General features: G+C 36.8%; 1 protein-coding gene across 1 annotated transcript in view; it reads right to left on the reverse strand.

Moving 5' to 3' along the window:
- Window positions 1-16,154, reverse strand: part of nlk2 (nemo-like kinase, type 2) — a 72,654-nt gene extending 56,500 nt beyond the window's left edge. The window contains exon 1 of the mRNA XM_079610865.1: window positions 14,426-16,154. Coding sequence (XP_079466991.1) covers window positions 14,426-14,892 — 467 coding nt within the window. The 5' untranslated portion in view covers window positions 14,893-16,154. The remainder of the gene's footprint in view (window positions 1-14,425) is intronic.
- Between the last annotated feature and the right edge of the window lie 8,025 nt (window positions 16,155-24,179).

Raw genomic sequence — 24,179 nt, forward strand, 5'->3', positions numbered from 1 at the left:
AATGTTTACTAGGCTTTGTAAACAAATAAAACATTTATTTTTATTTTTATATATATATAAAATATATTTAAAATAGGCTACCGGTATTTCTTTTTTGAGTCCCTTTAATACTATTACTAGTACTACTACTAATAATAATAAATTAAATATAATATAATATAATATAAATTATAATATTATTTATATAATATAATTAAAATATAAGTTCATTAAAAAGTTCATTATTATTATTACGATCATCATCAAAAACAGTACAATAATAATAATAATATTACTACTACTACTGTTTTCATATTAATTAAATATATAATTAAATGAAAATAATAAAAGCACATTATTATTACTATTATTTAGCAACAACTAAATTGTATTGTATTGTTATACTGTCACTGTTGATTAATAATAATAATAAAGTATATAAATAAAACAAAATAAAGTTAATTAATAGTAATAATATACTTTTATGTTTTTATTTAACAACAAAACAATATATTATTAATATTATTGTTATTAATAAATCATTATAATAAATTAAGTATATTAAAAAACACATTTTCATTATTAGTAGGCTAATAGTTTATGATTTACATTATGAATATTAATAATAATAATCATCATATAAATCGGTGACCGGTCTGGTGTGCAACGAATCGATCCAACGACGCAGAAAGCATACCATGCTGTGCCAGATTGCCAATAGAGCTTGGGAGAGAAAAGGGAAAGCATAAAGGGACCAGGCACAGTCTGCACTGCTGGAACATTTTAGTGCATCATGGGAAAGCAAAGATGAGTTCTCATCGGAGGCTGATTGTGGCTTGTTTGGCTGTGAAGCTGCATGGTTAATTTCCTCACAGAGGCCCCAAGCACTCGTTAGACCCAGTGCCAGCGAAGACTTGGGCTCTGCTTCTAGATCTATCCACGCTCTGGAGTGGGTGTGTGTTTGCGTGTGAATGACGAAGAAGGAGAATGTGTTGAACACTGATAACAGTGGCAGTGCTCGCACAGGGTCACGCCCTAAGGTGGAGAGTCCGGACACTTGAGCCCGCTCACACTCTTTCACGATCACAACATCGAGGGCCACTCGCTGAGAGAATCCCAGATCCCATTTGTGAGCCTTTGCTAACAGGACATAGTACAAGCCATAAACTGATAAAACTGTATTTAACTGGGTTAGATCAGTTCACAACCTTGAAAGCAGAATAGAAACGATGATTCACAACAGGATATGGCTAAAACATGAGCATATATCTGTTCTTATATCCAAACCATTTAGCTGTGAAGGCTAACTTTTGGAAAAGAGGCCCAAAGAAACTATGAATTCTGACTACACAGAAAAATGGACACTAACTGTTTAGTATTTTAGAGTTACACACAACTCTATGAACTGTTTTCAACATTGATATAATAATAAGAAGTGTTCCTTGAGCACCAAATTATCATATTAGCGTGATTTATGAAGGATCTTGTGACACTGAAGAATGGGTAATGATGATCAAAATTCAGCTTTACCATCACAGGCATAAATCATATTTTAAAATACATTAAAACACAACATATTTCTCAATATTACTGTTTTTACTGCATTTTTAATCAACTAAATGCAGACTTCGTTCAAAAACATTATTCAAAAATATGTACTGACGATCCCCAACTTTTGAACAGTAGAGTACATGACAGCAGGAAAAACTAGGGATGCACCCATATTCAATTTTTCACTGATACGACAAACCGATAATTATTTCATATTATGCCTGATAAACAATAAAACGCAGATATTAAAATTAAACTTTATTTTGTCTAAATAAATTCAAATCAACTGTTTTAAATGCTAAGTGAATTTAGGCGTTAAAATGGGTATTAATTTTAAGTTTTAACCCTCAACAACCAAAACACAACCAAAACACTCTAAACAGCAAAAATAACATAAAAAAAAAATACAATCTCAAATTCTGATTTAAAAAACACATACACACAACCTTGGCAACCACTAACAACGGAAACTGTTTTTCTTTTTTCAAATCTCTACCTGTATATAATGTTACATACCAGTTCTTCTAAATGTAGTCAAAGGTTTGTGCTTAATTTAATTTTAGGGAATGAAGAAAAAACAAACCATTCCCGATAACAACAATACCCTCAATCACCCTTTGAAGCCACTTAGGAAGGCCAAAACATGTTCTAGACAAATGGATGCTATTATCCAGGGAGTTGTCCTATTGAGGATGGTTCCAGTAATGGCAGATGCCGTGGCCACTTCCTCCCGCTTTCGCCAAGACCCAATCACGCTCAGTCCAGTTAGAAGCAGCTTGAGAAAAGCCGGGGCTCTTAATCAAACTGTATACTGACAGGGCCAAAATCAGGGTGGTGTTTGTTGTGCTGAGGAAATGGCTGAAGAGATAATTACGACAAAAGAGACACTCCCACCCATACATTCCCCGACTTCCTACAGTCCCTCATCACTCCCCATCAGCAATCACACTCCCGGATATTCGTTTTTTTTTTTTCTCTCCACCGGAGCATCTCTGCTATTAGGACTCTAGAACAAGCCTGAGGATCACAACAAAAAAACATTGGTGATGCCCTGAGGACAGTCATGCTTGAGCGGCCCACTGCACACAGCGCGGGGGCATCCCTGGCCTCTCGCCACCACACTCAGAAAGAGTGTTAAGGCAAACACTGACTGACTCAAGCCTGAGTCAAGCAACCGTTTGTATGAAGCCTGCGCTCCATGTCATCAGTGCAGCTCAGAGTAGCAAGCTAACGCTAGCTTACAGGTGTGAGCGTGTAACCAAAAAAACTCACTGGGATGACACTCATGTAAATCAGCCACTGTTGCTTCCAAAATCCATAGCAGGGCTCAATGAAATATCGAAATAAAATCAATATCCTTAATGCGATCGCGAAGACTGCGATTTAAATAAATATGTGCTGCTGCTGGTTTCGGGTTCCTGAGCGAAGCGCGGCACTATGTTCATTTACACGCATGCAGCAGTATTTATTAGCCAAGTTTCAATCCAGTTTCTGCCCTGTTTAACAAATTGAATATGCGTAAAAAAAATTTGGTGCAAAATTTGCTGTCTCAAACCCGTTTCCATTTGAATTTTGATGTCATTCCTAAAAGAACGAATTTTTGAATGCATGATTTCGCATATATATCGCAAATTATATCATATTGTGATTCGTTCACATTCTAAATATTTGTGAAATGTAGAGAGTAATGAGACAATTGAAAATCACCAGTTAGAGTTTATTTGAGATAAAAAGGATGAAAAACCTAAAAACTTCTTTGTCGAGGATAAGACATTAAAGTTGCATTAACTTACAAACGGCCGAAATAAAAGCTATGGTTGTATGCATAAATTAAGATTTTACAGTTGTATTATAGAATACAATTATTTTAATTATTCTTATTAAATCCTCAACTTTTTTACTCAGTAATAGTATTATTGCAATATATTTCTTATTTTGTTTATTTGATTTTTTTTTTTACAATAAAAATCATATTATTTTAAAGTAATATTAAATAGACAGTGATAATGTGGCCTATGAAAAATCAAGTGTAAGTTATATTTTTTAAACTAGTTACTTGTTGGTTCTTGTAATGAACACCGACATTTTCCCTCCAAATCTTTCAACCCTAAAAAGATGGTTTCTTCTTTTTTTTTTTATGCAGATGAACTGATGAATTCCAAATATAGCTCCAAGTAATTTGGTGAAAAATCCTGTATTTTTTTATATCGCAATAAGTTTAGCAGAAAAACAAGATATTGTAATGCCAGTGTTTTTCAATTGTGTGCAGCCTCACTCCCTTGCATTAAAAAAATTCCTTTCAAACCAAAAAGAATGAAATAAAAATCACATTCAAGGCGTTTGTCTGAATTTTGAAGGGTACATAAACAGGGCTGGTTTTGCTTAGGGTGTGTTTCACAAGTCTGTTTTGAATGGGTGGCAAACAAACCAGACAGATGGCCAGAAATATATTCAAATTTCTGTTTTAAAGACATCCTGCTGTCTGTGGATATTGTTTCTATATTCAAATCTAACAGAGGGAGATCCAAACCGCATCTATGACACTTGCTCATAGAATGCTTCAGAAGAAATCCAGGTAGCTTTTAGGCAGAATTGAGAGCGGGCAGCTAATAGGACAGCTATAAATATAAGCACAAAAAGTGTCAGGGGTGTCAGCGCTCTAAATGGAACGGTTCAGTCTGAGCAGAGGGCTTTTTAATTAACAGTTGTGCTCTCTGAGGAAGAGGTGGTCTTCGCAGTATTAAAGCTAAAGCAGTTGGACCTCTGCTCCACAGCAGACACAATACACAGCCACATCCTCCCTGAAAGTCTCGTTTCCCCTGTTTTGACTGAGGAACACTGGTGACATCTTCATCATTATTGAAATAACACAACAAACACTTACACTTTAATAAGCATAGAGGTAGGAACCGAAAAAGAGCCAAAGAGGACGAATAGAGGACGAAACGGAAACGGCTGAATCTCACAAAACTATTGAGAAATGTCATATTCACCACAAGATCAAAATAAATTATATATACAGTATGCAATATGCATGAAGTAAATGAAGCCTATATTTAGACCATTAAGTACGTTTTGCACCATTTTTAACTGTATTATTTATTTACTGATAATATTTTCATGATGTTATACACTTAAAGTACCATAAATTTACAACAGACCTGAAATAATGTGAGATTTTGTACACCCAGTTGGGATGTTTAGCTAAATTAAAGTTATTTGCACTTTTTACAGTGTCATTATTTTGGAAAATCAATAAAAAGTATGAAATATTGCAAAAACATTCATGAGAGTGTGGTTAGAGGAAAGCCGCAAACACGTAATTTGTTGTAGCGGTGGAAAGAGTATTAAAAAGGTGTACCTAAGTAAAAGTATTGCTACTTGAGAAATAATTTACTTGAGTACAAGTAGAAGTACTGAAAAATAATATAACTCAATAAGAGCACATAAGTAGTTTGCTGAAAAACTACAAGTTACATTACAAAGTATTTTAGTATTTTTTTCTATTTTTACCTAAAATGAGGCGATGTTAGTAATATGGAGCGTTAAAAACACTTTTCATGTAATTTGTTTCATTCATACTAGAAGCCAGAGCGCGTTAAACTGAACCGTGTGCATGCATTTTAGACACTTGTCCATGCAATAACTGTCCTTGTATGTAGAGGTCGACCGATAGTGGATTTTACCGATAACGATAGCTAGGTTGGGCCATATTGCCGATAATAACCGATTAATGAACCGATAGTTTTTAAAATTGATACTGGATAAAAACAAACATAACACTCCAAGTAAAACAGTGCTGAACTTTATTATAAAAATAAAAAAAAACTGTATTGAACCATGAAAACATGCTAAATGAAATAAATATATAAATGTGAATAAATATTTAAGTCAATAAAAGACATTCATTCAAACTGAAACAAAAAGTAATACTCTAAATAACAAATAAAACCAGTTACATTCAAAATGTAACTATTTAACTGCCAAACAGTCATACTTAAAGATGGCCAAATTTAAATATCTACAATGCCAGAGCATTGAAATGACATAAATATTACATGTATAGTCAGTCTCACACTTTTGCACTTTCACACTTTTGCTTCTATTTTATAAACACTTGATGATTATCTAATCAAAATAACAAAATATGTATTAAAGTGAAGATGAAAAAAAAAAAACCGAAATCGAATGCTTTTCTGATTCGTTTATGTTTCTGTCGGCTGTATGAACATATCAGTTTGCTTACGTCTCTAGCTTTAAATATGCAACTTCTCTGCATATTTAATGCATAAACGTGACCAGCTGGATATGAACTAATGCAAATAGAGTTAACAATTGTGACATTAAACATTCGGGTCGGACTTACGTTTATGTTTGTCAGTGTTTTAACCGCTTGAGGTACTACTAATGTTAGTGTCCTCTCAGCCTCGAAGGCAAACCAAGTTGTGCTGTTCTTTCTCTACTAATGCAGCATTGAGTCAACAAATTAATCACTTTATAATGATATGACAAAATGTACTGTATATATACCTTTTAGCTGTCGGTGCTTTAAAACGCGCATCTGATATCAGCGCTCCCCACGCAGCATGTGCTCTCAGTGCAGCACGCAGAATCACGTGTCGAAATAAACAACACGAGGCGATTGTTTTTATTACACCTCTAGAGGCCGCTCTTGTACTGCATCATGCCAGCAGACCCTTCTCAGCTCTTACACTGTGTAATCAATGACAGCGCGCGCTTCTCAGCTGCTCCAGCAATGGCTGCAACCAGGAAAAACTATCGGTATATATTTTTGCCGATAACGATAGTTCCACCAGTCAACTATCGGTGCCGATTAATCGGCAAAACCGATGAATCGGTCGACCTCTACTTGTATGAGCCGCCGAGTTTTCAATTTACTTCAACTGCTCAGTGCTCTGGTAAAATCAACGGTACAACACATTTCAGGAGCTGCCAAAATTACAATGCATATCTCACTTACATTCACTAAAATATGGAAACCTTAGTGACACTGATTCAAAATGCGAGCGACATAAATGGATTGTCAAAGCGCGGTTTAATGCTTCGGCCCCGCCCCCAGATGAACTGGAAGTTTTGATTGGTTTTGCACCCGAGTCAGATCTGTCTGTTTATTGGCTGAAGCGCAGGGTTCCAATACAGTAGTTTGAAAAGTGCCTGTCAAATGCCAGCTTGCCCTGTTGCTCCGTCGGCACTTGGTGAAAAATAAATAAAGAAGTTGAATACTTTATCTTTATTCAACTCAAGTAAAAGTACCACAATGCAACTCAAGAAAGTAGAAAACAATTAAAAATGTACTGCAACATAGGTATTTGTAATAAGTTAATTTACATCTGAGCATTATGCAACTAAAGTGTTACTAAAAGTACAAAAACAAAATTAAGAGGAACTGCAAATTATTGAGACTGAATAGCTGAATCCATAGACATATTAATCAGTATAACAGATCCAAAGGCTAGCCTATTGTAATGTGGAAAACAAAAAAACAAAACAAATTTATTTCTCAAAAAAAGATATATTATATAGCCTGATAACTGTCAGTGTCCCGGTAGAAACCTTGGCATGTTTTTTTTATTGGTGTTTCCTATTAAATATTTTTGTAGTCATAAATTGGGTATCATTCGAAAGCTTAAAAAAAACCCACTTAAAAATCATCATCATTGTGATGGAAATCATAATTTTAATAATTTTGGTGAGCTCTGTGATATCAACTTCAAATTTGGAGCACACTTTGGTAAGTTAGACAGACATATGCTTTGATCTTCTAGCAGGTTAAACTGGAAAGTACATTTGCCTATAATTGCATGCCAACATGAATCATGATGACAGAATGAATAAATGAACGAACGAACAAATGAATTAAAATGCAATTTCATACTTTTTTTCTTTTGATTTGATTTTGGGGGGAAATGACCCGCACATTCCATTGTGGCATTCATCCAAACAACAAGGAAAAGAAAACAGACTTATTCTCAGCAGTGCAGTCAAGATCAACATGAGTAAAGCCCAGAATAGGCTGACAGAGGCAGGGGAGTGAAGGGTTAACGTACACACTCCTGCACTCTTTCACCCCCAACACTTCAAAGGTAAGCTGTTTCTCTGCTCGGTCTGTGCATCTGCCAAGCCCAGAGCCTCTTAAGAGCTGCTTCTGACTGTTGTGGTTGTAAAAAAAAAAAAACTTGTCCCGTCTGTGAGCCTTTCAAGTTCAGAGTATAAAAGCACCAGGCCGCCTGCCATTATAATTCACCCAAACACACACACACACAAAGCTGCAGAAAAACCACGGGTTGAAAAGAGAAAGTTAAAAATCTACTCAACAATCATGTAATGACTCTTTCAATTATGGGGGTCATAGTGATAAATGATCACATCAGACTAATTAAGACATTATTAGATTTTAGATAATAGATGTCGAGAGGAAAACTCGCAATCGTGCTGTTCATCACACTGGGGGAAAAAACACACACTGCATCTATATTGTTTGATCAGCATCTATAAGCTTGGTTCATTTCAGGGAGACATTCGAGGAGGAGAATATGAAAACATCCTCTCCAAAAAACATCAAACTTGAATCATTCACATTTCATTTAAACTTTACATTTACAATGGAGAAGGGAATAAATTAATCATTAAATCAATAGCAGCTACAGCTAGTGCTCATTTTCCTGTGGTTCTCCCAAAACTCAACTTCATGTTCTTCTAGAAAAGAAAACTCAGTGATCCTCAGAGATTTGGACTCTGAAGTAGTCATACATCTTTAAAACTCAAGCCTTAATATTATTATTGCGTAATCTTTTACTAACAACCCTTATTCCACACACACTATTCAGTTTTGTGGACACACACACACACACACACACACACACACACACACACACACACACACACACACACACACACACACACACACACGTTTAATGATGCCAATCAACAAAGCAGGATCCAGAAGTTTCACCAAGCCAATTCAAGAAAGAGACTTTGCATATTTTTGGTGCATCAATCTGCCAGACGAGATCTTAAGAACATCAGGGCTAATTCAAGCTGTCCGTGACCATGCTAGCATTCCCCGCACAGATCAAACCGTGAGCGCAACAGAGACCGGCTGACACTTTAATGGACAGCGAAGACTCAGATACATTCCTGTGCAGAGCCATGCCTCTTCCCTGAGAGACAGGGGCCTATGGGGGCATAGTGGAGAACCACAGTTCAACCCAATTTTTTTTGAAAATCCACTAAACCCAATGGCAAATAAACAATAGCCTATTATACGGGACCCATGACGTGTCTGGCATTTTGTCTTTATCAGCACTGGCTCTAACAGCTCACGGATGGAAGCCGCACGTGTAAAAATACAAGTAAGTCATGAGGGCTGTGATTAAGATGGAGACAGAGATATTGTTATCTGGTAGGTCTCTGTTTTTGGATCTGGTTTGAGCAGCAGGAGGCCTGTGGGACGTAGGTTGAACAGGCCAAATCTGTTTTCATGATATGTATTGTTTGTTAATATAAATACGAGAAAACTGTTGGCAACGGAGTGTGTCATTCTGCGCACCTCCTAAGTTCTCCTTGTCGTGAATCAGTTTATCTTTCGGGCACTAGCGAGGGCCTTGATTCACAAAACATTAAGACACTGATGACACAATTACCTGCAACACAACTGCAAGATCATACATTAAATATAACTAGTATATCCAAGCCATTGCTGTATAAATGGCAATGATTCTTATTGTACAGTGTCAATGTGAAAAAAATACTTGCACTGCATTTTACTAAGCAAAACAGGTATTGAAGAAATAAATAAAGTAAAATATAATACTTAATCAAATAAAAGGGAAAATAAATAATAATAATAATAAAATAAATTGAATAAAAATTGCATATTATAATAAACGAGTAATGAACAATTAAAAATGACTAGGGCTGTGAAAATTAACATTCATTTTACACTTTTTTACTTCATCATACCACATTAAAAATGTTTATCATAATTAATGCAGCATCTGTTTTTTCGTCTTCCTTTGGTTAGCGTTACATTATATGATCATGCTCTTATTCATGCAAATGCTTTTACACCATTCAAGTGTGATAAGACACAAAAGAGAACGTAGTGCTGTACTGTACCGTCTGTGAATCTCCTGTCTGCGTGACACACACAGACGAATTGTGCGTGCAGAAAGCCGCTTCAGACAGTGCGCGTAAGCAAGTTTATGCCAACATGCCCGTTTTGTTGAGTATCCTCGAAAGCACAGTCTTAAATAAGTTAAATGAAGTCTTAAATGAACGAGAGTTGGGATGTCAGATCCGAGTCTTAAAGTGACAGCAGCCACAGAAAGCTGCTGCTGTCTGTCATTAATGTTAAACAAAGAACAAAAGAAAATGGAAAAACAATAACTTTTTTGTGCATTTTGGCAGGGAATGTAAAAATCTTAACCGGTCTAACTTTTTTTATTAGCTTTGAGCACTGATATATTAAAGGGCACAGGTAAATGTGACATTTATTATGGGTTTATGTGACGATTGTTTTCAATTCACTTAGATTAAAAGTTGTTATATTTTTTTAAAGCCTAATAAATGTTAAAATCAATAGCTTTCAATTATATACTGTATAAATGGCTATAATTAATCGCTAAAATTGAGAAAAGTATTCAGTATATCAGTATTAGTATCAGTGCCTTCATTCATAAAAAAGAGATGCCATTAAACAAATATTTAAAACAGACTGTCTTTATGTTGTTTCTACATTCATTTGGAATTAATGAAAAATGTGCAATTAATTAGTTAATTTGTTTTAATCGATTGACAGCACAAAAAATGTATCAATTGAACAGTGAACAAATAACTTTAAAAAAGTGAACTAAGTGGTTCTTTAAATCTAACAACTGTATGATATCCTGTATGATATCTACAAAACAACTAAACTAATTTTAACGTAATAATAAATCAAATGAAAAAAAAATCCCGGATAAACACAAGTGTAAATCTATATATATATCATATATATATATATATAGAGAGAGAGAGATTTACACTTGTGTTTATCCTCTGATAACTTTACAACATTTTTAGTAGACAAATACAGTGAGAAACCAATGATCATTAGCTTTTACAGTGCATTCTGGGAATTCCTAGGGTGCAAAATTAAGTTCACTGGAACAATTTTGACAGTGAGAGCATTAGAAATGTATTAGAAATGAGATATTAGAAACTGCCTGGGTAGTGTACTTGCTTCTGAGTTAGGGAACAGGTTGAGAATAGCAAACAAATAATTACATGCACAAAATACATTATGTATGCACTATAATATAAAATTAAAGACTTCTTGTAGCTCAAACAGTAGAGCGTAAAAACACCATGGTCATGGATATGATTCCCAGGGAAACTAATAAAATGTTTACCTTGAAAGCAATGCAAATCACTTTGGATAAAATTGTCTGCCAAATTCTTTCATGTAAAATGTATGTAAATGTAAAGTAATGTAATGTTAAGTTATCAGAAGCAAGAAATGACCAAAGCTGCATCCTAAACCTGACTTACAGCATGCCACATTAAGGCACACAAAACATAATACAGGACACACATGAAATTCCCAGAACCCACAAATGAGGCATCACCATCAACTGAAGCCTTCTTAAATTACAGCGGTTTAGCATTTAGCACTCCTGTTTCCCGTAAATTTGTTTACATACATTATGAGTCAATCTCAAACTACAAGCGTACATGCAGGCCAGGGGGTTTCAAAATAAACTTTTTGACTGAGCATCAAGAGAGAGTTATGCCATTATATCTTCCACATAAGCACTCCATTAAAATCATACTAAAGTGACAATTTTGAGGGTATTATTAATGACAGATATGTTTTGTTTTTTTCCAGAAAGCATCAGACCCAGCAGTTTGCACTTCATTTCCTGCAGACTAGAATGTGATCGAGTAACGCTTAGCACACGCAGGGTCTCTTAAGCATAAACCATCAATTATATTCCATTTCATTTTGCTTTCATTTTCATTCTGAAGACAGGATGTAATATAAACCTGTTTGCAAAATCACTGCAAAACATGCTTACTTTAATAAAAGCATTATTTCCTGCAATTAAGCAGATGCAAAAAGATAATATAGATTATGTAGACCGGTAGTTAGAATAGATAATTCAATTCAACTCCATCTGCATCAGAACCAGTATGTGACACACACTTTGTGGCCGAGCCAAAACCAATTCATCTAAACTTTTGCAGCTGCACGAATGAAAGGGCACTAACTAGAATGTAAAACACCATCCAAAAACAGCCTTCTATATAGCAAACACAAGGCCCAAGCTCACACTTCTCCTTTTTTTTCAACTCCTCCTTTATCCCAACACAGGATCTGCGTTCCAATTGACAGGATCCCTACTATGTCTTTGGCCCTGTTTACACCTGGTATTAAGATTAATTGAATTGAGTGAGAGAACATTGTGTTGGTATACATTTCCCATGATGTTTATGTTTACGCATTACGAGTTCAAAAAGGGTGCAAAAGCACCATAAAGACAAGTATTAAAAAATATGAGCATATGACTTTATCTTATGCCTTGAGAAGCTAAACAATAGCTTTCCGTGACAAACAATCTGAAATTGAAGTTATTATGCACTGAAATTCATGCTTTTGCATGAAATCATGAAAGCTCCAGTTTTAATTGATTGTAATTAAAAGAAAAAGATAGCACATTTACTTTAAAAAAATCTTGTTCTGTATTCCAAAGACGTAAGTCATACAGGTTTGGAACAACATGAGAGGTATTAAATGATGACAGAATTGTCAATTTGTAACTTTTGGGGTAAATTATCCATTTAATTACCCATGGTTCTGCAGTCTGCACACCCCCTTTAAGAGGGTGCAAAACCTAAATGATTTTCCTCTATGGTCGTGACTCTGGAGGGCAGCTATAAATATACCAGCAGGCAACAGTGCAGATTAAAAGCAGACAATGAGCAACAGGAAGCGATTTTGAGGAAAGGTCAGCTAAGATTGCATGGGCGGAGGTAGGCAGGGTGGCTGTTGATGACAGCTCCCCTAGTTTTGTGGCCCCTCTGCAGGCACCAGTTACAGGCGATTCCTCTGGATAAACACACAGAGAGCCAAGATGTGTGCTACAAAAAGCCAAATAATGAAAATGGCCCATTATTTTCATTTTGTCTATTGTGCTTAATATATTGTTTGTCCCAAGAATTAACTCTCAGATTAACCTCTGAACAGAAGTTGTGGCTGAGTCTTCTACAAGGACAGGAGGGTGTGTGCTTAAAAAGGATATTGCATTTCCTTGTAGTTACAAACTCATTCTGAGAACCAGCAATCTCCTTCCTTAAAGAATGACACATATTACTAAACTTTTCATCTTTGGTCTGCATTTCCCTGTGAACTGGTTTGGTTCTGGCAGGAAGAAATTCACAAGTTATTTACTAGTAGGCACTTACATAAAGGTATAGCCTAGTTCACCAAAAAATAATAATATATACATATATAGTTTTTTGAAGATATTTTGAAGAATATGGTTAACAGTTGCTGGTGCCCATTGACTTCCATAGTATGAAAAAAAAAGGAAGTCTATGGGGACCAGAAACTGTTTGGTTACCCACATTCTTCAAAATATCTTCTTTTGCGTTCAACAGAAAAAGGAAACTCATAAAGGTTTTGAAAACTTGAGGGTGAGTAAATGATGACAATTTTCATTTTTGGGTGAAGGATCCCTTTACTTTACTATAATAAATGTATAGGTTCAGAGCCTATAGGTTTATACATGGAGTGAAGCAAACACCTGTGTTGGGAACTATTCTCAAGACAGTCAAACTGACGTGAATTAAATCTTGAGCATTTAAGTCAGCTTATCCCATAAGTAGAGCGATGTTCCCTTAGTGTACATCTTAGATTCTTTGCCAAAAGCAGTCCCTTATTCCCCTTGAACTCTCACACGGGAATCTAAAAATATGGTCCCTCTCCATCCTAACAAACCTGACAGGTAAAACACTTTAAAGGTGCACTCTATAAGTTTTGGTTTAGGTTTAGTCCGTTATTGTTATAATGGGCAAAATGATCATTGTTATGCTATTTTGTCCACTCATTCTATTTGATAAATTGTAAACATGCTGATCCATGAATTAGCTTAATTATATTGCACTTTTATGTTTATTTTTTATAACGCATTTTATAAAGTAAACCAACAGACTCTCATGGCAATTCATAACTATTACATTTCTGCAAATTGGTGAATATTTCATAATATATTTTTTTCTTCCGTACAATCAGTTAGGGTTAGGGGTGGGCCTTCATGCTTAACTTTTTGTCTAAAAATCTAACATTTCCGTACAAATTCATACAAAATCGCCATTCCATAAAATAGTTACGTTTTCTCAGTGGATTAACTAACCATATTAATATTGTCAGTATTAGTGTGTATTATGCTGCCTAACTTCTGAAGTTGTGATTACGAGCTTGTCACATTCAAAATGACTTGAGAGAGCACTCAAGTCCAATTTTTTAACTAGAAAACTAATATTTATGATTATTCAGATGGGTGAAGGCAATATTACTGTAAGTAAATTGGTCAATTGCACGCCACACCTGGTCATGTGACATCAACATGGCGGCACCCATGAGAGGGAGACCAGCTCTGTGGAATAACAGGGGGGGGTTTTTTCTATTAGTCTGATGTATCTCGAGTCTTCATCTCATGAGAGTGTACATCATTTTAATTATACTTCTCAAAGATGCATTCTTTATTTGTAACTTTATTATTTGCACATACTTTTAAAGCACACTTTCGAAGTCAAAATTAAAGTCCTCAGCAGCAACAAACAATTAACTTTAATTTACAGAAGTTGTTACAATGTGATTTTAATCACTTACCAAACAACACCGAAAGCTCCGTATCCGATCGGTCTGTCCGGCTCTATATCCAGCTGTTGCTGTAAGTGATGCGAGTGGTGGTGGTGATGATGATGCGCCTTCACGGCGGCGGCTTGAACTTGCGCCGGGGCTGCAGCGGCCGCCGGCCCCGGAGCTTGACCAGGAGCGGGCGAGGGGAAGTACGGCTGCTGCTGGCTCGGGTTCAGCATCACCGCCGCCGCGGCAGCAGCAGCAGCAGCTGCGGCCGTGGAAGCGTGCTGCTGTACGGGGTGCACGGCGGCGGCCGAGCCGGGGTGCTGGAGGTGATGCTGGCCCGGGTGGTGATGGTGGTGGAGGTGGGTGGGTGGCGGGAGATGGGGCAGCTGGTGGTGATGGTGCGGGTGATGCGCTGCCACTGCCGCGGTTCCGCCGTTGTACGCAGCCATCATTTTCGCGGCATTGGAAGCCGTCGTTCCGCACAGAGCCATTCACTCACTCAACAGCCAGAAAATGAGAGGTGGAAAAACAAAACAAAGAGGCGAACGAGATGGAGAGGGAGGCTGCCAAGATGTCAAACTCTCATTTGGCTGTCATAGAGCCAAACGACGGGTAAAACAAAATCAAAGCATAAATGTCCGGCATAGCCTACATCAAGATGAGTGTGAAAAGGTGTCATACTAACAACTCTCCAGCTTTGATCTGACCTACTTCGGAGGATCTTTTGCGTTGTACGTTCCAGACTAGCAAAATGACAATCGCGGACATCCAAGAAAAATCTCGCGAATGATAAACAAAAGAAAAGTAAAAGAGGAGAGAGGGATTAAATCAAAATAATGCGCTCCCCCCATAATAAATCAATTCCGCACGGCCTTAAATCTCCCTCATGTTGGAGGCATGAGGAGCACCTTGCTTTGCTCTAAACTCGGGCTTGTATGGAAAGGGAAATTAGGCGAATAGTACAAGTTACGTGGGGAATGCAACATTCATCTTTTAGATTTCCTCATATTTGCCATTTTGGGCTCATCCAGCCCTGTTTCCACCGCCAGGGCTGCATGCAGTTTGCAGAAGTTACGTGGATCTCAATCAGGCCACCGTTGCTGACTTGGTACTTGCTCGCCAGCTTACTTGTTTACATTTCCATTAAAACGCACAATTCCCCCGCATGAAAAGGCTGCTGCTACACTGTATCGATCCGGAAAGCTTGTTTTGCAGTATGGCGCTCTGTTGCGCTCGAGCTCTACGCTGTAGATGGATACCTCCAGATCCTCTCCAAATGTCAAAATCCCCTCGAAACACCCATCACGCTGATCAACGGAGCAATCCGTTTTCCTGGAAACATTCTTCCGAAGCTTTCAACTTATTTTCCCCATCGATAACGATGTGCTCGTTCACCGGCGTGCCGCGTGCTTGCTCTCAGTATCGTGGGCATGTATATCCAGTGAAGAAGAAATCAAAATAAGAACATCCAGTGTTTCTTGCAGTCATAAAACAGGCGGCCAGCGTCCTCACCCCCTCGCCGGATGGTGCTGCCAGGACCTGGGAAGGCACACGCGCAACCCTGCCGTCTTGGGTACCCGTCTAGTCCGCGTCCGATGACAGGTCTGTGAACCAATCACGTCGCGCTTCTGAAGCAGCACAGCCAATCAGCGAACGAGAGGAAGAGACGGAGGTCCAGCCATAATAAACAGGCCCTTGTTGCATGTGGAAGCTGGCGCCATTACGGCTACACGATACTGTAAAAGACAGTGACAGTCTACGGAGATCTTGAGCCGGAATGGAGAGCGAGGGGCCCCACTTACCCAGAGCTATTACGCGAGACATGCCATCCAATTAGCACCTGCCATTGAAGTGAGTCCCTTGCCTGAAAGGAGAGCCATGATTCGCTGTCCAATCGTTTTTCAAATCGAAGAAAAATGCACAGTAACAAGGACTGTCAAACATTATACAATGTACACAGTATATTATAGAAATAGGCTATATTAAACAGTTTATAAAGTTTATAGTTTGTTGTTACAGTGCATTGAAATAAGTTTTACTTGTAAAAAGGATAAAGTGTAAAGTTTAAGTTTGCAGTCCATAGGATATCATGAGAATAGTTTATAAATATTTTTTTTCATAATGATTCAGTCAGAATGCTTTACTTTTTTTTTTTTCATAAAAAAAGTCAGTTTCTCACGTTCAACACCTTGCAAATCTGTATGAATGTTAAAGTGACATTTTTTTATTTTTTATTTTTTAAAGAACAAGGGCATTCTGCCTAAATGTCAGGACAGGTAAGGATTTCATATGTTTAAAATGTTATAATTTATTAATTTCAGTTTCTGTTGGCCAAAAACTATATATATTTTTGTATAGCCTACCTTTTCCATCTTGTGGCAGAACATGGTCAACTATTTGGTCAAGTGTATCTATGTTTTTCTCTCCTATAGTCAACAGATTATTTAGCAGATGTTAAGGTATGTGCATAAACATTAACATTCTGATAAATATTCATGATAAAAAAAGTGTGACATTTAGCCCTGGCCTCCTTTATTATTAAAACATGTAACATAATTGAATATGCTCTAAATTATTCATGTGCATTTTACATGCATTTTTCCTTTTCTTCTTTTAGAGTAGGTTTGTTTGTGAGACTGGAAAACCTCAATCAAGTTCACTTGAGCAGTTTAGAGTCTACAGCTGTACATTCCACACCTTTGACCTCAACTCTTATGTGTTTGCATAAGGATAAATGCTTCATCTCAGCAGAATCTCACACTCACAGCACTGGCAGTACTGAAGCATGCAGGTGTTTATTTGTGATTCTGTGTTTAAGCATTACATCAACCATGGCTCCACTGAAATGCAGAATCTTTGATTAATTCTCAACAATTATAACATGGTAGTGGACCTTATAGACCTTGTTTAATCTGCTTTTAAGGCCTTTTAAAATGTTAGCGCTGCACTGTGATGCATCTATATGTAATTGTTGCAATTTCCTGGAATTTAACCACCAGGACATTAAAGTCTGAAACTAAACCAAATTGATTAGCTGTAGAATCTTGCAGACAGAGTGAATGCAGTAGGCCTATACGTGTCTAATTATCCACTGGAAATATTTTAAACAGAATAATTAATCTCTTGCTCAGGTCCAAAATAAACTGGTGTCCTCCTTTAAGTGCAGGCCTAGTTCTTATGGATGAGTGGGACGTGCTCTACATTGAGTCCGCGAGGATACTTACATTCCCAGAACTGAATCAGGCCTCATTGATTTGGACATTTTCTCCTCTGAAAATCAAACAACAGCTGCAATGTCTTAATCAATAACGGCAAGGAATCATCCACGATGCCTTACATCTTTTCATTTAAAATACCGTGCTGAATTTGCACTTGCACACATGTAATCTACATAAATAAATCACCCAGTTGGTATTGGTCTGGTTTTAAGTCCTGAAAACGTAGCTTTTCATGAAAACAACAACATGAGTTGTTCAAATTAAATTGAGCTTTGGATATATTTAATGCAAGATTTTAATTATAATCTATTATGATGATGCCCATATTCGGCATCTTGTCTTAGTCATCTTTCTCAGCTCTTCATCTTTTCATCAGGCAGCGTATGGCACATGAAAACTTTATTCTCGGCCACAAAGTGCATGAATTAATTGAATCTCTGTCTGTTCAACAATTCATCCATGACCCCGAAAGCTTCACAGTACAATATATTTGTGCTAAGTTAAAACTGTGAGACAGAAACAAATTCAGCTAATTTTCATATCATTTTATTTGTATCCTTTTATCTCTTCAAAATCAGACTTTATTGTCAATGCAAACAAATAGAGCTGAACAAGACACTAAAAATCAAGTACTTTTAATGATATTATATGCTGCTATCAAAAGAAAGGGTGTTATCAGCAGCTGGCTGAAACTATGGTTTTCCATAACCATTGGATTGTGGTGAATATTTATGGTTGAGAGTGCAGTATCAAAGCACTGATAAACTGAATTGAAGGACATATAGTGGAACCACTTATTATTACTATACAGATGAAGATACATCAATTTCTTAGGCTGCATGCTGCTATTAACATTGTCAACTCAGTTATCGGCTACATTGATGAATGAGACGCGTCCAGCCTCCCCTTATTAAGCTTTCACAGCAAAAAATCTTTTCCTGATAGATTTCTTTTGTAATAAACTTCACGACTATAAACGCAGAGATCGACGAACGCATGGTTGTTCCTAAGTGAACGCATCTCAGCCTGAAATAACGTTTAGGCTGGCAGGTTATTAATGAAGTAATGAAGGAGGGAGATAAGAAGCGTTTTGTCACACCAGCAGGAGTGATATTACCCAGCATCCATATACTGTAGGATGCTGTAAAATTCAAAAGTAGCTTAAATTTGACTCGCTGTTGGGGTCCCAACCAAATATAAATTCCAAATCGCAATATGTGAGATATTTTTCAGGGAGTGATTTAAAGTGTAATATTTGCTTTTATTGTAATGGAATACGAAATATATGTACTGAGACAATAGTTTAACAGGGCATTTATTTCCTGATAGCACTAATATGCTGTCGGAAATGTATTTTCATTTAAAAGATGTTTTATGACTGTAAAGTGTAAGGACATTCAGTGGATGCCTTTAAGACATGTGAATTTGCTTTTTAATGATGCGCTAACAGACATCTTGTGTGTGTGCTTGGTTGTATGCTTTTTAATTTGGTATTTATTGTGGTTTAAATAAACCACATTATGTACGCACCATGTTTAAATGCATTAAACTGCCTTTAAGTGGTATGCAAAAAGACAAGCTCTTGTGTTCATGGGTTTTGATAAGAGCTTCACAGCCCATTTTGGACATTCTGCATGCATAAGATATCTGTGTGATGTTTGCACATGCCAAGAAAATGTCTTCGTGTGCGTTTGCAAGCACAATGCAACAAACAGCTTCACTCATATAGAGTTTTTTTAATTGTATTCTGACTAAATTGTCCATTCTGTCCAAAAAATAATAATATTTGTTTCATGGTGCATGCATTTTTTAATTATATACTATTCATACAAATAATTAAAGAGTAGTATGCTTATCTGAATTCAGCTTATGTTTAACTGAGATCTTAGATATTATATGGACACCTACAGTACTGGCACGGATGCAAAGTTGTCTGATGCCATTGTAGAAATACTCTGTTAATAGGCATATTTTTGGGTGTCCTTTATTCTGCATAATACATCACCTTTTTTTGGGCTACAACTTTTTGTTACTGAGTGCAAGGTTTGACATATTGACTGAGATAAGAGTGCAAAACAGTGGCTGAGGATGTCATCAATATGGCCCATAATTTGCTACACCACGCATGATCAATAATTCAATAACATGCATTTTTCATTGTCCATTCAGTTTGATCAGCTACTCAGACACATAGAGATTCAAATGACTGATACAATTGAAAAACACCATTGCACTTTTGACCTATAAGCTTACCCACATAAATCTAATGCGGACTCTGATTTAGCCTTATTCTCTTACTATAATGATTTAGTGAGTGGTTGAGGATAACCCAGACGAGTGGATCTGCACAGAGAATCGGTGTCCTAATTAGGCCCTGGCATTGACAGTGAGCACTGCTTGGGGCACTGCGGAGGGGAAGCTGCAGGAATGTAGTGCTGAATATCTCCAGGCAGACCATAGTATGTAAGTGGAGCAGAAAACAGATGGTCCTGAGCATGCAAAAGAAAACACATCAAAACACAGAGAAGCCCAGTAGATATAATCGTCCCAAGAGTTGGTGCATCATGAATAGGGATGAAAATCGCAAAAAAATATAATGATTTTGGTTCACAGTTCTAGTTCAATAACGGTTCCATTTATCATCCTTTTAGTACTTGTAAAGAATTATATTTTTCATATTTTCAATAACAAATACATTTAATTCTTGCTAAATGTGTTTACACAGGCATTTTATAGTCTTTTGTGTGCTTCATGTTTTTTATAGAAAATGTGTGCTAGCTTCTCAGGATGTGCAGTTGAAACTATCACAGTGTGAAAAAACAAAGGCAGCACATCTTGTCAGGGAAATAATACCTAATCAGTCTTTATTTAACCCCAAACTCTAATCATAACTTTCAAACCCTGAATACAGCATTGGAACCACATCCTGTCAGCTAGCATGAATGCAGTCCAATAATGGAAATTGCACCACTCAACAAAACAAACATAGTACCTAGTAACATATTTCATTAATGTCAAATCTTATAATGTGCATCTTTAACTACATGTTGTCATAAATAACAACCATACTAATTATGTCTTGCAGTTAGTTGACAGGTGTGTGTGTGTGTGTGTGTGTGTGTGTGTGTGTGTGTGTGTGTGTGTGTGTGTGTGTGTGTGTGTGTGTGTGTGTGTGTGTGTGTGTGTGTACCTACTCCACCATATTTTTGGGGTCAAACTTTACCCAAAAGTGAGTCAAATCAGACAAATCTCCTGAACGTCTATTTGGAGACATTCTCATTTGTAAAAATAGTATACAAATAAAGTACTTTTTTTTAAATAAGCATTGTTATTATTATTTGTTAAAATGCTGAAAATGTTCTGTTAGTGTTAGGGTGTGGGTTAAAGTTAGGATTTGGTTATAGTATTTAAAGATATGATATGAATGTATTTATAGTTATAAATACTGCAGTTGTTGTAGCAGTATTTATAGTTATAGTAGCTATAAAAAGAATAAGAGTCTATGGAATGTCTCTATTTAGATGGCTAAACGTGTGTGTGTGTGTGTGTGTGTGTGTGTGTGTTTGACTATACTTGTGAGGGCCAAATGTCCCCACTATATACTGAAAACTGACTAGTGAGGACATTTTACTGGTCCTCACCAGTTAAAATGGCTTATAAATTGTCCAAAACATTTTTTTTATTTAAATAGTGTTTTGCGTGTCTGAGAGAATATGAGAATATACAGCTTGTACAGTATAAAAATCATTATGGAAAGTCCGTGTGTGTGTGTGTGTGTGTGTGTGTGTGTGTGTGTGTGACTGACTAAAAAGAACCGACTCTTAAGAGTCATGGTACTACACTGGTTGCGTTGTATGTTTTTATTCACTAAAAAGAACTGGCAATTGTTCTGGAGTCGGAATACACTGATCACGCTGTTTGTTTTTTATTCACTAAAAAGAATTGCCTCAAAAGAGTAATTCATTCTGTCATCAAACTGCACTGATTGTGCTGTAGTTTCACTGCAGCGCCAGTAACTGTTAAGAGAACCGAACATTGTTTGGTTTGGGTATTGTTTTTAAAACTGAAACCAGTTCTGATTCTGAATGAGAACCAGATCAGTTCTTGTTTCCCAATGTGTTCCATCAGCACCACAGTTCAACTGATAAACCTCAGTTATTAAGATTTTAGGAAGAAATGTTAATAAACGGGTGGCTAGCCAGTGTGTCCATTATACAGTATTTGCTGTAATCTGTCCTGGGCTACAAAACATTAACAAAAGTAAGAGGACACCCAAACACAGCTCCTCAGTGAGCTTGTTGAACATTTATTTTAAAAGCCAGTGGCGTTAATAAGAAGTTGGTCATCCGTTTGCTGCTCTAACCGCCAACATTCTCATGGGACAGATTTTCACTAGAAGTTGGAGCGGCAGCTGGGATTTGATCCTATCCCATTGAGGTCAGGCACTGACGTCGGGGACCCAGTTTCTCGTTTTATGGCTTGTACATGTTCTTTTGACCAACTATTGTACATGTAAGCCGTTCAAACATGAAGATTACAGAGCGGAACAAAAGAACATAATTCATACATGGCTTTAAGAAATGAAGAAAAGACCACATGAGGAATGTCATGGTAATTGATTTTTTAAAAATTATATGCATGTAAATTATTCATGATTGGATTTAATGAATCCAATACTCTAGGTACAAGTTTTAATTGCAAAATCAGGTTGTATAATGAAAAAATGTCACCGTTCATGCAGCTCCAGTCACAGAAGCCTTCAGGCCTTCTTTCAGAAGGAAACGCTGCGTTCACACTGTGCATGGGCTGTGAGTGTTACACTGGTGAGAGACTGAAGCATTGTTGATCAGCATGCGTCAGAGAGAAAGAGAGCTTGGCTTTAGTCACAGAAGCACAGAATAGAGCCTACAAAGAAATTCAGTGACACTGACCTCATACTCAGAGAGTCAGGTCTATTTAAAGCACTAGGAATCTTTCTGCTGTCTATTTTTACGCTCCTGTCTTGGGCATATTTCTGATGGGGGACGGGGGGAGGAGACTGAAATCACTGCCGTTTGTGACAATTCTATCACTTTGGAGGAAGCACGCTTTGCTTTTATTAGACGTGTCAATCACGGTCCAAATATGCAGTGCTGTTTCGACGCAATAGGTTTGTGTGATGTTTAATGGTATTATTAGAAACTAAGAAAAACTGAAGCGTTATGTTCCACTTTTATCATCTGCAGATCTTCACAGGAGATGCTGGGACACGTCAGACCCCCTGGGGGCTTCGTACCTTCATCATTAATGTATTTCATTGTGGATTTTCCCTATGGGCATTAGAATCAAGATCATGCTGGCCTTTTTTCCCTATACAGACATTTTTGTTCTGCATATTTGATGCTTATGTATACGTGAGTGCAAAAAACACAATTTATTCTAATGTATTTAATGTTGATAATTTTTTAATGATTTTTTAAATAAAGTTGGTTTGAATCTACCCAATAATTTTTAAACCTGATTATCTGTAGTAATGTCAAAATACAAAAACTCCCTTCAAATGTGATTTAATTTTAAAGCAACACTCACCTCATTTCATCCTGTCATCTTTTAATTTTTGTTTAATAATGTTTATATATTTATTTTTACCAAAGGTCATCCAATATTGAAAAATAATTATTTATATTTAAATTTATATAGCGGAATGTTTTTACATACGCTGCCTGAGAGGAATTTCTGAACGTAAGCCTATTTGTCCTTGTAGTTCACTTTCCACTCTTGATGGTGGCTTATGTACTTATCTCGCACTTTATGATGGGCAACAGCGACATCTAGCGGTGCAGTTGTAAATCGCTTCGGAGGTGGAGGATTATAACAAATGCACACACACCAAGAACATTGAACTCGAGACAGTAGCCTAGGAAAAAATGTATGTTTTCTCAATTTAGAGTTAGTTCATCAAACCATAACTAAATGTGTAGACAAATAAGAAATAGCCAATTCAAATAAACCAGCACCAATGTTTTATTTACTCATCCCGATGCCCTCATAAACAGCTCAACCTCCTCCAGCATTCTCTTCCCTTGACTCACCTTTACACCAGTGCCATTTCAGAGACGCAGAGGGGCTTTCAGAGGGGTGCGGGGACTTCCCTGGGAAAACACAGGTTCCGGCGGTCCTGTTTATAATGCTATAATAACAGTAAGTCAGGGCTATAAAAATGAAGACGGAAGTAGAAAGTGGGCTGAGCTACTGTAAATCCAAGGTCATGGCTTAAGTATTAAATGAATATTCCGAGTTCAACAGCATTGGCGGCGGCATAACGATTAGGCCTACCACGAAAATAATTTCGTAGGCTACGTTTCAAGGTTATGGTGAGGCATTTACAAATGGAGCCAGATGTATGTAGGCTATATATAAACGTAGAAATTGTTAATAAGCAATTTTATTAAAATTAAAATCATTTTTACTTAGGTTTACGTAGGCTATAGGATAAACATTTACCGATTAGCCCCATTCACGTCCACTGTAAAAGCTCACTGTAATCTGTATGTATTTTTTGGGTAATCAACATTATTGGC

Source organism: Phoxinus phoxinus (assembly GCF_949152265.1).
Source record: "Phoxinus phoxinus genome assembly, chromosome: 4".
Lineage (NCBI taxonomy): Eukaryota > Metazoa > Chordata > Actinopteri > Cypriniformes > Leuciscidae > Phoxinus > Phoxinus phoxinus.